The sequence below is a fragment of the Ursus arctos genome, unplaced genomic scaffold (assembly GCF_023065955.2).
Source record: "Ursus arctos isolate Adak ecotype North America unplaced genomic scaffold, UrsArc2.0 scaffold_22, whole genome shotgun sequence".
NCBI classification, from domain to species: domain Eukaryota; kingdom Metazoa; phylum Chordata; class Mammalia; order Carnivora; family Ursidae; genus Ursus; species Ursus arctos.
The window spans coordinates 18243960-18257681 of record NW_026622897.1 but is presented as its reverse complement, the minus strand read 5'-3'; the positions used below and the strand labels follow the sequence as shown (position 1 = coordinate 18257681).

Below are 13722 nucleotides of genomic sequence, written 5' to 3'. Positions count from 1 at the left end.
TCCACTGTCCACCATGAAGAGTTTGGGGGGCAATCAGGGGGCCAAGGATGGGAAGGACCAGCGAAGACATCTAGAGGACTCTTCTGGGCAGAGGTCTGGACTGGAGACCCTTTGCAATATTTCATTTGGTTGAGGAAGTGGGCAGAGAAGGAGCTAGAATAGAATGTATGTCAATATACAATCCCAAAGAGCGAACAAAAGGCAGGGCTCTCTCTCGTTGGCAAGCACTCATGTCCTAGAGTAAGAGCTAAAGTGGCCTTGGGAAAAAGGTAGAGTCGGCAGCTCACCACCTATTCTCTCTCTCCTAAGATGCCCCAAGCAGCTGAGGTAAAAGGCGTTGAGGAGCTGCTAGTCAGAGAGCTGACAGACGAGGACCAACTGAAGACATCAGGACCAGAAGCGGACAGCACACTTCAGGAGGCGTCTGACGCCCAAGCACAGGGAAGGGAGTTCTCCATGCCAAGGGAATTCCAGGGCCCCTTCTAATTTTGCGACTATGGCGGATGAATTCCAGAAAGCACTGAAAAGGGAGTGTAGGCCACTCAAGAGACAGACGGAACTGCCATCAGATCATAACTGATTAAGCATCTTGACAAGAATGATTAGTCTTTGCCCCTGGGGGCCCTTTGCCTCCTATCTGCTGTTTGAATTGATGAGCTGAACTGATACTTGAGAACTGGGGCAGAACTACACAACTTTATAATGTAAAGAGAAATGTACCAGGATTCCCGAGGCCCCACATTCTTGCCCAGGAGGGAATCCCTTATGACACACCATCTAGCTTTTGCTGGAACACTTCATAGAGGGGACTCTTCTACTTGGCAAGGCCTCCGCTCTAATCAGAGTTCCTCCTTATCCTGAGCCGAAAGCCTTCTCACTAGGACCTCTGGGCCTCTAGCTCTATTTCTTAGGCTTTCAGATACTTCAAGAGCGGTGGTATAGTCACTGCAAACCTTCTCTTTTCCAGGCTAAGCCACTTTCCTTCAACAGGTCCTTACAGTAATACATTACCATCCCGACCGTTCTTTCTGGACTCTTAAAACCAGTATCTATGTCCAAAGAACTGGACATGATACACCTGATATGGTCAAAGTAGTACGACCAGTGAGAGCTTTTTCTCTTTTTAATGAGCAAATTCAGACTTTCAAAAATTATTTGGTCTGTTTGTCATGTTACTGGCTCGTATTTTGCTGGTAAATAAAACCCCCAAGTTCTTTATCACGTGAAATCCTGTCAAGGTAGGCTCCTTGTGGTAATCGTACATTTAAGAAACTATTCTAGTGGGGACCTAGGTGGCTCAGTCGGTTAAGCGGCTGCCTTCAGCTCAGGTCATGATCCCAGGGTCCTGGGATTGAGCCCCACATCAGGCTCCCTGCCCAGTGGGGAGCCTGCTTCTCCCTCTCCTGCTCCCCCTGCTTGTGGTCTCTGTGTCAAATAAATAAATAAATATTTTTTTAAAAAGAAACTATTCTAATATAAATTTATAAATACATAATATAAATAGCACCTTTCCTTTAAAAAAAAATATTTGTTGTTTGCACCCACTGTTCCATCTGAAATACTCAAGCCTGAGTCTGTCACCCTCAGTCTTCTCTCTCTACTCCCCTTCAGCTGAGTGTCTGCCGTAAGTCTGATAAATGATGTAAAAGTACCTTCTCCTTCCTCATCCAGTTTGTTGACAAAAGCAGCAGACAGAGCTAGACCAAAAGCAGAGCCCTGTGGCATGCCAACGGAGACCTCCTTTTCGTGAGCACCGAAGTTTCGCTTGCACAACAGACCCTTCCGTCTACCACGTGCAGCCTCTCCATGGAGCAGAGGCCAGCCGGGCCCCACATCCTGAGTGCTGAACGAGTCAGACCTCGAATCCTCCAGCCAACGCTTTGGAGCCTCCTCGTGCTCCCTGCCCCCTGCCTGTCCACCCCCATTCACCTCTGACACCTACGACCCACTCCTATCCTGGCACTCCGCTGTCATCTGCTGTCACACAGGCAGTGCCAGGCCACACAGCTGCCCCCGGGGCACCATCCGCCCTGCACGCAGCCGCTAAGATGAGCCTCAAGCCAAGTCCACGCTCAGATCTTCCCAGAATCTCCGTTTGCCACAGATTGACTTTGCTCCTTGCCGAACACCAGAAGCCTTTAGAAGTGGTGCTCTCACTTCCTGGGTGAACATCCTGTCTCTAGGGCTGGTCTGAGCACAGAGGTCTGGCAGTCTCCTCCCTCCCTGCCCTCGCCCACAGTTCTCCCCTCCGGTGCTGGAAGGGTGATCGCACTCACCCATTTCACCCCATCCCCTCCCTCCTTGCTTGGCCTTACCTTTCCTCCCGTGCTCGAGGGCTCAGGAACCTGCTCGAATCATCGTCGTGGCTGCTCTGCTGGCTGCTCTGTTGGCTGCTGAAGAAAGACACAGGATATGAACCGTTAACTTCTTTCTCAACACTGGGGGAGGTCATCTAGACAAAGAAACCGGGTTACAAAATTTTGAAGATACAGTTCCCCCATGTGACTTTATACAGGGTGTACTGACAGGCAACAGACATGAGAAATGACACAAATGTGGTGCAAACTCCACCCATCACATCTGAGGCAGAAGAGCAAGATCCTGACCTGTTACCTTGATTTCTCCTTGGCTACATATTCTGTGAGCCAATGCCTCCAGCACTTTCTATACTCAGGGCTCTTACTTTGCAGGGCAGGGTAACAATCCCATCCTTCTTCAACGTCCCTGGAAACTCTCAAGAGGCAGGTACAGCCTGGGAGGCAGGGGAGAATTCCAGCAGGGAGAAAGATTTTGATGGGGGCAGAGGTCACCCGGCCTGCTTCTCTACCTCCTGGGAAGGCTGAAGAGGGTGAGGATAAAGGAGGGATTAGAGGGTAGCGTCCCTCCGCTCCTGAGCCCCTTGCAGGCAAGATGATTCTAGGCCTTGCCTTCAGTTCACAGAGCTCTTTAAAATGCTTTCGCGGAAGTTATGTGGAATTCACCCCTCTTTCATCTTACTTGGGAGGAAGAAAAGCTGTTCAGGCACCTTATGATGCTAACTGAACATGTGAACATATAATTTTTATTGTTATTCATTAACTAATCCAAGCATCTGATCAGAAGTCAACAAACTCTAGACCCCCCAGGCCAAAGCTGAAGCTGCCCGATGCTTTTTTCTCTTACAGCCCTTTGAGAATGATGTTTGCTTTTTTAAATGGTTGGGGGGGGGGGGAAGCCAAAACAAGAATAACATCTCATGACATGTGAGAATTGAATGAAATTCAAACTTCAGAGTCATGAATAAAGTTTTATTGGAACATGGCCACACCCACTCATTTACATATCATCTGTGGCTGCTGTGTTGCTACAATGGCAGAATGAATAATTAAGGCAGAGCTGAATAAGCAAGTCCTGAGATCATTAGACCCACAAAGCCTCAAATATTTATTATCTGGCCCCTTGCAGAAAAAGTTAGCAAACCCCTGCTTTGCAGAGAGTCTAATAATAAATTCCTATTACCATAAATGTTACTGTAACCCAGGCTCCCATATAACCCAACTATTTCCTTGTTCTGATGGACTGTTCAGGACAGAAGAATTCACTGATCTCCACAGAGTACATTCCTTAGACGAGACCCCGGCTAGGCTGAAACTCCGCACACTCTGGTAGGGTGAGAGCTTGCTCCCATGCCGGTACACTCTCCTCCAAAGTGGCCCAAGATTTTTTGTGGTCACAGCTGCAACCACGCTGTTAGGTTCTGTTCTTTCAGCAAGAAGGAAATGAACTTAGAAGCAATTTGTAACGAATTTTCAAATACACTAGAAATCAGAAGAGCACCAAACACAGCCAGCCTCGGATTGCCTGGCAGAACCGAAGTGTGTACACAAGTCCTTCCTCTTTCATTTACTCTACATGGAGTAAAAGCTACTTGTTCCCTGTGGAGTGGCTCCTCCTCGTATCCCACTTCGCGAGGTCTCAAAGACTTGCCTATTAAAAACTCTTCTCACAAAATGGTGCTACAGTGTTGCTGACCTGTGGGATTTCTTACACTGGGGCTAACTTGTTATAATGCATCAGGCACCATCTCCTACGGAACCTGGGATAGTACGGTAGGCAACCCACAGCTGACTGAACTCAAATTCCAAAGCAGACAGGGTGAGCATTACAAGAGGAATGCTGGTCTACACTACTGGCAGCACGCAACAGGTGAAGTGGAAGGGAAGGGATCTGGAGCGTAGTGTTTTACACTAACAGCCAATGGCACTCGACCAACCCAGAAGACCATGATCAGCATCACAGCCTCTTCAAAGAAGAGACTTGGCTTGACTCCATTTCATCTAGTTCCTCCTTCTCACCCTACCCTCTCTCTGGCAATCAAAACTTAAAGTTAAGCTAGTCAAGGGGCTCCCAGAATTAAATGACAATGTACCAGGTTTCAGAAAAATAATTCTGAGCTGCTATTAGCAAGCTGTCCCACTAGGTGGCACTGTTGACTTCCAAACCAGGACCAAAGCCAGCCAGCACTTCGGACACCCAAACTAGAACCAAACTTCTGATGCCCCCTTTTGGCCTGCCTTTGCTCAGGAAGCAGCTCAGGTGGTGGAGATGAAAGCGCCAATGGATCACCCTCAAACGGTTTATTGGTTCTAAATAACCTGCATGCACTTGACAAATATTTATGTAATGCCTTCCATGGGCACAACAAGAGGCAGCATCAGGCAACAATGAAGTCTGGACTCCGGAATATGCTGCCTGGGATTGAATCCGAGCTCCTCCACTCCCTAGTTAATCTGACTCCGAGCAAAAGATCTAACGTCATTTTCCTTTCCTACAAAATGCGAGGTACATGTTAATGATAGTTCTTACCTTATAAAGCTGTTACAAAGATTAAAGAATGAACATATGTGAAGTATGGAGAACAGTGCCTGGCATCTATGAACTACTGTGTGTAACTGCTATTATTATCATTATTATTATTTTTATTATGTGTAAGGCAGCATTTTGTGGGTCATGGACCATAAAGACATGAACCAGGTAAGGATCCTGCTCTCACGGTGCTTAGAATCTGGAAAGGAAGAGTCAATGTACTTAACATTTAAAAGTAGAAAATCGGGGATGCCTGGGTGGCTCAGTCGGTTAAGCATCTGCCTTCGGCTGACAGGATGATCCCAGGGTCCTGGGATGGAGCCCTGCATCAGGCTCCTTGCTCAGTGGGGAGCCTGCTTCTCCCTCTGCCTGCCACTCCCCCTGCTTGTGCTCTCTCTTGCTCTGATTTAAAAAAAAAGGGAGAAAACCATAACTCTTAGAAGGAAATACTAAATGTTCCAGAAACACAAAATACCAGGCCGGTAAGAGGAGTAAGAATGGCTGTCTCAACAAGGCTTTTAGCGCTGACACTTGAAATTCAGAGAGACTCAGGACAGAAGAACTGAGAAGAAAAGACATTCTAGGAGTGCGTGGGTGGCTCAGTCGGTTAAGCATCTGCCTTCAGCTCAGGTCATGATCCCAGGGTTCTGGGATCGAGTCCCACATCAGGCTCTCTGCTCAGTGGGGAATCTGCCCCTGTCCCTGCTCCTGTGTTCTATATCTCAAACAAATAAATAAAATCTTAAAAAACAAAAAAAAAGGAGAGACATTATATTTTAGCTCCATTTACCAAACATGCACCATGTACCAGACACTGTGCTAGGAGACGGGGACGTAAAGGAGGCCCAGAGAAGGCACAAGTATTTGCTGTGCAAATACTAGCCTAACACCGGAAGGACAGACGAGGTGCAGGGGGCAGACACTCCTATTGGGGGCGTGCAGGGAACACGCCAGAAAGGTGAACACAGAACAAGAGGGGCTGCATACAAATCCCTGGAGGCAACAGCCCTAGGGTGCAGAGGACCCCTCCTCCCCTATAGCTCCCAGGAGAGGCCTAGTCCTCTCTCCTCCCATTTTTGGAACTTGTTTTTCAACAGCCTTAAATAAGTAAGATGGCCGTCCAAGCATTCCTCCACTCGATCCCCAGGAAATAATGTTGTTGAGCAGAATTTCCAGAGGTCCAGAGGTTAGCTCACCCTCTCTCACATCAACTCTTTCAACTCTTCTCTTAAATGAGCCTTTTTAAACGATGCAGGCCACCTGGGCAGCTTGTCCTGCTCCCTAAATGAATCCACCAGTCTTCTGAGGTCATGAAAAAAGCAACCATCAGACTAGGGTGTCCATGGATATGGAATGCCAGAGGGTCAAGGGTCACATCCCCAACCACTCCGTTTTAATGAAGGCCTCGGTCAGCCTGGGTGTCCACTCTGGGCTTTCTGGCTTCAAGTCAGGAAGAACTTGGAGGAAGTCCAGCAGAGGGCACTAACAGATAAAAATGTCTGTTAGAAATGGCTAACAGACACATGAAAAAATGTTCAAAATCATTAGCCATCAGGGAAATTCAAATCAAAACCACACTGAGATACCTTACGCCAGATAGAATGGCAAAAATGGACAAGGCAAGAAACAACAAATGTTGGAGAGGATGTGGAGAAAGGGGATCCCTCTTACACTGTTGGTGGGAATGCAAGTTGGTACAGCCACTTTGGAAAACAGTGTGGAGGTCTCTCAAAAAGTTAAAAATAGAGCTACCCTATGACCCAGCAATTGCACTACTGGGTATTTACCCCAAAGATACGGACGTAGTGAAGAGAAGGGTCATACGCACCCCAATGTTCATGGCAGCATTGTCCACAATAGCTAAATTGTGGAAGGAGCCGAGATACCCTTCAACAGACGAATGGATAAAGAAGATGTGGTCCATATATACAATGGAATATTACTCTGCCATCAGAAAGAACGATTACCCAACATTTGCAGCAACATGGACGGGACTGGAGAAGATTATGCTATGTGAAATAGTCAAGCAGAGAAAGACAATTATCATATGGTTTCACTCATTTATGGAACATAAGAAATAGCCGGGAGATCGGCAGGCGAAGGAAGGGAAGAATGAAGGGGAGGTAAACAGAAGGGGGAATGAAGCATGAGAGACTATGGACTCTGGGAAACAAACTGAGGGCTTCAGAGGGGAGGGGGGGTGGGGGACTGCGCTACGCCGGTGACAGGTACTAAGGAGGGCAGGTACTGCATGGAGCACTGGGTGTCGTACGCAAACAATGAATCATGGAGCACTACATCAAAAACTAAGGATGTACTGTATGGTGACTAACATAACATAATAAAAAATTTTTTTTAAAAATTGAAGAAAAAAAAGTCTGTTAGAAAAACCTTAAAAAAAAAATCCGGGGCGCCTGGGTAGCTCAGTGGTTAAGCGTCTGCCTTTGGCTCAAGGCGTGATCCTGGCGTTACGGGATCAAGCCCCACGTCAGGCTCCTCCGCTATGAGCCTGCTTCTCCCTCTCCCACTCCCCCTGCTTGTGTTCCCTCTCTCGCTGGCTGTCTCTATCTCTGTCGAATAAATAAATAAAATATTAAAAAAAAATCCAACTCTGAGCAAGGATTTGATCTGGGCACTAGATGACTGAAAGTCCGCTGAACACCTCAAGAAAGGGAATTTGTACAGGCAACTGCTTGCAGTTCCCCCCTCAAGATGGCTAAAGAAGTAAACCCCTCCTACTGTAAATTCAAGCTTCAGATAAAATTCACCATGTCAATTAAATTTTGAAACACTAGGATGTGTGACTAAATAAAGTGGGGGAGGAGCTTCTCTCAATTCCAGAATATTCCGAAGGAAAACCAGCTGAAGCAAATCAGATCCCTAATCCTGGTTTCATTCTCCACCAGCAAGCTAGTGCTGGGAGCTTATCCTGGAAGGTCATGTGAAACCAGTTAACACTGGCACAAGCTGGGAAAAATACGTTGTCATCTGAGCCACAGCACATCTCGGAGGGCAGACAATCATACACTATGAGCCAGAAGCTCCACAGTGCGGGCTGGTAAATTCCCATGATTCCCCTGATCTCCTGTCCTCCCTCCCCCAACCCGGGACACTTGCAGAAAAGTCCAGGCTGAACCCATGAGACACCAGGAAGGTGTCCTTTTGTCCTCTGGAAAGTACAGCTTCCCTGCTAGGGAGGCTGCATTTGGTACTTTTCCTAAGTGGGTGTTTCATATGTAGAAACAGACAGCTCTTTCTCTTCCAGACAACACTTATCGGGGTCATGGCCTCCTAACCTGGGGCTGGGGCGGGGGGGGGGGGGGGCGAGAGGTTAGGGTATTGAGAGAGTCAGAGGATTCCAAGCAGGTATGGGGATGGACAAGCTGTTATTTCTAGAGCCTAATGGAAACCGTCCATTTACCCACACTAAGGCTGTGCAGACAATTTATCGAATTTCTTTGCTTTTGGTTGTCACCGGAGCAATCTAGAGCGTTATCTTATGTTAACGGGAAGCTTCAAAAGGCTCAGAGTGGCTTTGATTGATACAGGTCTTTGATTCATAAAAATGGGGAAATAAATTATTTTAGACAGTGAATGCAGTAGAAATGGCACGAACAGACCAACCTACGTGTTGGCCCGGGCTTTGTTTCTTATCGGCCCTCTACTTTAGCCAAGTCCCTTACCCTCTTTTAGCCTATGCCCCCAAAATTATAGAACCGTGTTAAGGAGTAAGTTGTGAGTAATCCGATCACAGTATCTGAGTTAAGGATTTAGAGTCCGGACGACACAAGTTCTAGTCCAGACTCTGCCACTTAGTGGGATGATATTGGGTAAAGGAACTTTCCTCAGCGTCAGCCATGGGTATACCACATACCTTAAACGATCGCAGTGAGGATGAGAAATAGTACAAACCGTCTACAGAAAGTGTCTAGGGCAGTAGCTGAGCTTTTGCGGACATGAATGGCGGACATCAACTGTATTCAACATTTGGTGAGTTTGGCAGATAAATATTTTGAAATGCCCAATGCGAGGGAAGAAGAGAAGAGACACTTGGGGTATTTTGAAAAGTCACTGACCTGAAAAGTAGGGTCACTGATGAGAGAAGGCTGCATGTTTGTGCTGAATTACAGCCACCTGTGAAATGGCTCTGGCATTTACCATTTCAGTGTTAAGGAGGAAAGGTGAACAGGGGGAAGAGAGACAGGTGGCGAAACAGCAGAGAACACAGGAGAATACTCTGTCATCTGGCAAATGAGTATGGGAAAGTCTAATAATAGAAAATAAGTAAACAGATGTGATTTGGGGCACGGCCAATAGCGGCCAGCTTTTTACACAACATACCTGAATAGTCTCAAACACTACTTGGAAAATAACACTCTCCGGGTGAAGACGGATCATTTGTCTACAAAGTTAGCAGAACGGCATCCATGTAATGGCTCCCATGGAAACCCGCAGCAGGGTGGGTAAGCCGGTCAAAGATTCAGGGATTCAGAATTTTTAGCTAAACATCCTTTAACTCGTTACAACACACTGATCCTTCTCTACTAAAGAACTCCCTCGCCTCTAAACATGCCCCTGGTTGTCTTTAAATGTACAAAAAAAGAAGAAAGCTCTCCCTCAACTCCTTTATTTTTCCTTCCTTTCCTCCGTGGCCGTGTTTTATTGGAGGAATACGCAACTTGGCACGCGCCAAATTTTCATCAAAGCCGCCATCAGAATAAGCTGGGAGCTTCGTCATGCAGACTCCTTGGCCCTTTCCCCAAACTTGCCATGCTAGAGTCTGAACATGTCCAGGAATGAGTATTTTGTATTTTTCTAAGTTTATTTTTTTTTATTTGTATGTATGTATGTATGTAATCTGTACACCCAACGTGGGGCTCGAACTCATGACCCCGAAATCGAGAGTTGCATGCTCTTCCGGCTGAGCCAGGCTGGTGCCCCCAGGAGTGTGTACTTTTTAAAAGCTTCCCAGTGATGCTGGTGGGCAACCAGGACTGAGACCCACTGGACTCCACACTCACTGCCTCTACTGCCTCAGTGACTTGTGGTTTGGCCACTGCAATCTGAACAGTACCTCCACCTCTCTTTGCTTTCATCCACCAGGACCTCCGTTACTGAGAGGTCAAGGACAGCTGTCCTGTCCTAACCTTATTTGACCACCCAGGCAGGCCTGACGCTGATGATTATTCCCATTCTCCAAACCTCACCCTTCCTGCCTTCTGTGGCACCACCCTCTCCTGGTTCTTGGGTTTTGTCCTGCTTCTGTTTTTCTCTTCTTTTTTACGAAGCTTCATGGACCCTTCCATTTCAGCCACTCATTTAATAAATTACCAAATATCCACTATGTACCAGGCACTGGGAATCTCGAGACCAAGTATAGAGTAGTAAACAAAACAGATGAGATTTCCATTCTCAGGTTTACATTCTGTTGGGTTCCTTCCTCTCCCAGCTTCATGCCAGGGGAACCTGACCTTCGTGAACCTCTAATTATCAAAATACTGCGCAATAATATGATATATTCATAGGAGATGATTTATAAACTCTCATCGGATTCTCAGATAGGCCTGTGACCCGTGGAAGAATCCACAGCAATGTCCGTGGGGAGTCTTATCCACACCCAAGCCTTCGGTTATGATGGATATCCTGATGACTCCCAAAGATAGCAGGGCAGAGGGCTGAGCGCTCACTAGTCACAGGTGGCTATTTTGTTTTTTAATTTATTTTTTATTTATTTATTTGACAGAGAGAGACAGCCAGCGAGAGAGGGAACACAAGCAGGGGGAGTGGGAGAGGAAGAAGCAGGCTCCTAGCGGAGAAGCCTGATGTGGGGCTCGATCCCAGAACGCTGGGATCACGCCCTGAGCCCAAGGCAGACGCTTAAGGACTGCGCCACCCAGGCGCCCCACAGGTGGCTATTTAAATTAATTAAAAATTCAGTTCCTTGGCCGTACTAGTTTTATTTCAAGTACTCAATAATTACGTGTGGCCATTTGCAGATACAGTGCAGATACAGAACACACCCATCATTACAGAAAGCTTTACTGGACAGCATAGAGGTTTCCAGATCAAACTCACCTGAGTCACTCAGAGCTGCCTATTTCCTTCTCTCTACATTCCTGTCACCTCACCTGTTAAGTTGTAAGTAACTTCAGACGACTGTTTTGAGGATTGAGCACGTTAACTGCTACATAAGGCACTTACCAGAAGGCTGGGCGAACAGTAAGCCCCCGAGAAATGTCAACAACACAATCATATGTTTGCACTGGTACTGAACTTTCTGGAGTCCAGCAGGAATCTCAAACTGAACACAGCCAGTCCTGAATTCACCATCTTTTTTCCCCTCTCCTGGCACCCCACAAGTAAGGATTCATTCAAGCTTAGTGTTAAAAAGAAAAAAACCCACAGGTCCAAAATGGTATCATGCAAACCATGTTCCAACCTCCCCGGAAACTGGAGTCTTAAGTACTCAGCCAGGAATTCTCCCAGTGGCACCAGTGCGGTAATGTCACCAGGACCTCTCCATCCCCCAAATCTGCATAAGACCCCCTTCTCCTGTCCCCTCAGGGAAAGTGACCCGACCTCAAACAACCCTTTCTTTTCTTCTGCTCATTGATTTCTCACCCCGCTCTCCTTCCCGAGGCAACCTTTCATCTGGTACAACCAACCCCTCAGAGCTCAAGCTCCTTGCTCCAGAGAATGCTGCTGGATTCATGAAGCCAATGCCATGGCCACGTTTTGGTTATGTTGTTTAGTATAGATGCTGACGAAGCAGGCACTCCGTCGATGTTTAACACCAGAGAGGCACCTCCGTATCACTCTCTCAGCAAGTGCTATCGATTCTGCCTCCTGATAACCCTCAAGGCCGGCCGGCTGCTCTCCATTCTCCATTCATCCCTCCTCCGCCACTGCCTAAGGTCAGGCTCTCATCACTCCTCGTGGGGATTACTTTAATAGGCTCCTAACTGCTCTTCCTGTTGCCAATCTGGCCCCACTCCAGTCTGTCCTGGACACTGACAGTCTTCCTGAAATGCAGGCTAGATCATGTCTCCTCTTCAGGCCTAACGTCCCGCCAAGACTTCCCATCATTTCAGAACCAAGTTCGAACTCCTTCGTTGAAAGAAAGAGAGAAAAAAAAGAAAAGAAAGAAAAGAAAAAAGAAAAGAAAAGAAAAGAAAAGAAAAAAGAAAAGAAAAGAAAAAGCAACCCGAATAAACTGGCCTGGTATATATACCCTTTTCTGGGCTCCCTTCTTTGCTCCGCTCATCCCACCCGGGGATTAAGCCTGAGGGCTGGAGCTTTAGACTAGCAGCATTCCAATCCTAACTCTTCCACTGACTCCATTTCGACCTCTATAAAACGGGGATGACAACGGTATCTTCTTCATGGGGACGCTGTGAAAATTAATAACCACAAAGACTTAGAAAGGGATCTGGCCTTGGGCTACTCAATACTACAGCTATGATGATCCTTCAAAAACAGCACCTTCTCAGGGGAATCTTCCTTGGCGACCCCGGCCCACACCGTGGTCTTACATCACCCTACCCTTTATCACAAAAATTCGCATCCTCCTTGGACAGAGTAATTAAGGATTCAGTTCCTGTATCTTCTGCCACAGTGTCACCTATTTAAGACCAAAGATCCTATCTTATTTCATGTCCACTGAACACGGCTACCACTCCAGAAAAATCTGAGCGCTCTCAAATCTGCACAGATTACACTCTCTCCCCAGATTACCCCACACCTCCAGATGTTCACCAACATGTTCAAAATGCCTGCGTTGAAAGCACCATAGGCCCTATTCAGTGTGTAAAGCAGGGTCTGTGACCTCAAGGAGTTTCCAAGGGATTGTGTTTCAGGCATTGGTGCTCCAGAGATAACAACCTGAATCAGATGTGTGTGAATCTTCCCAAGAAAGCAGCTCCTGTGAAGAAAACCTTCCGAATGCCCCCCCCCCCAACGTTAGGCTCCAACAGTCAGTTACCCAACATGATGAGGACGCGCTTCGTGACTGACAAGAGCCTCGATCCGGGGGTGCAGGAAAGAACGTCGTTCTCCAATTAGTCAGCAAGAGTAGAAAGTCAATAGAAAAACATTGTGAAGCCCAAGGATACATCTTTGTTTCTTTCTTTCTTTCTGAATTGCCTATGAGTTTCAATCAAATGTTCATGCCAGTCCTTGGCTCTCGGGAATACAAATCATCAAGTGTTGGCTGAGGAAAACATTAATTATTTTCTCTAATACCCTGTTCTGAGATATTTCCCACAAAGTATAAAGGTTCCCTGAAGATGAGGGAGCAGAAGGCTGGCTGAGGACAAAGTGTAAACTGATGTCCAGCAACCTCCCCCCACCCTCCACTCCAGGAAGCTCCCAACTATCTTCATGTTAATGCCTTGCTAGAGGGAAAACAACCTTAACTTGACAATGGCCAGGCCGCAGGCATCTTGTAAGTCCTCTTTAACACATGAAAACCCTTTTGAAACCTCCCTTTTCCTTACCACCCCCATCCCCATAGTATATAATCAGCCACCCCTCACTACCCCGGGGCAGCAGCTCTTTCTGCCCACTTCCTGTCTCCGAGCTTTAAGAAACCACCACTTTGCACCAAAGACGTCTCAAGAATTCCTTCCTGGTTGTCGGCTCCGGACTCCACGGACTCCACCCCACCGCACTTCACCTATATTCCAAAGCCACATCACCTGATCCACAATAAAATCCCAGACCTTTCGCTACACACAATTAAAATAATTACACTTACCCCATTATAGTTCCTACAATGGCTTCTGAAGAAAGGGGGCAAGAGAACTTTTGTCAGTTTAAATAGTCTTCGGTCATTCTTCAACTAGTTTCCGCACCCTAGTACGTACTTCCTTGGCCTCG

The 13722-nt window shown here is 46.9% G+C and overlaps 1 protein-coding gene across 2 annotated transcripts in view; it reads right to left on the bottom strand.

The window, feature by feature from the left end:
- Positions 1–13722, bottom strand: part of GRAMD1B (GRAM domain containing 1B) — a 165142-nt gene that overhangs the window by 126105 nt on the left and 25315 nt on the right. For both annotated transcript variants that reach the window (XM_057316749.1, XM_026505525.4), the window contains exon 2: positions 2316–2393. In XM_057316749.1, coding sequence (XP_057172732.1) covers positions 2316–2393 — 78 coding nt within the window. The remainder of the gene's footprint in view (positions 1–2315; positions 2394–13722) is intronic.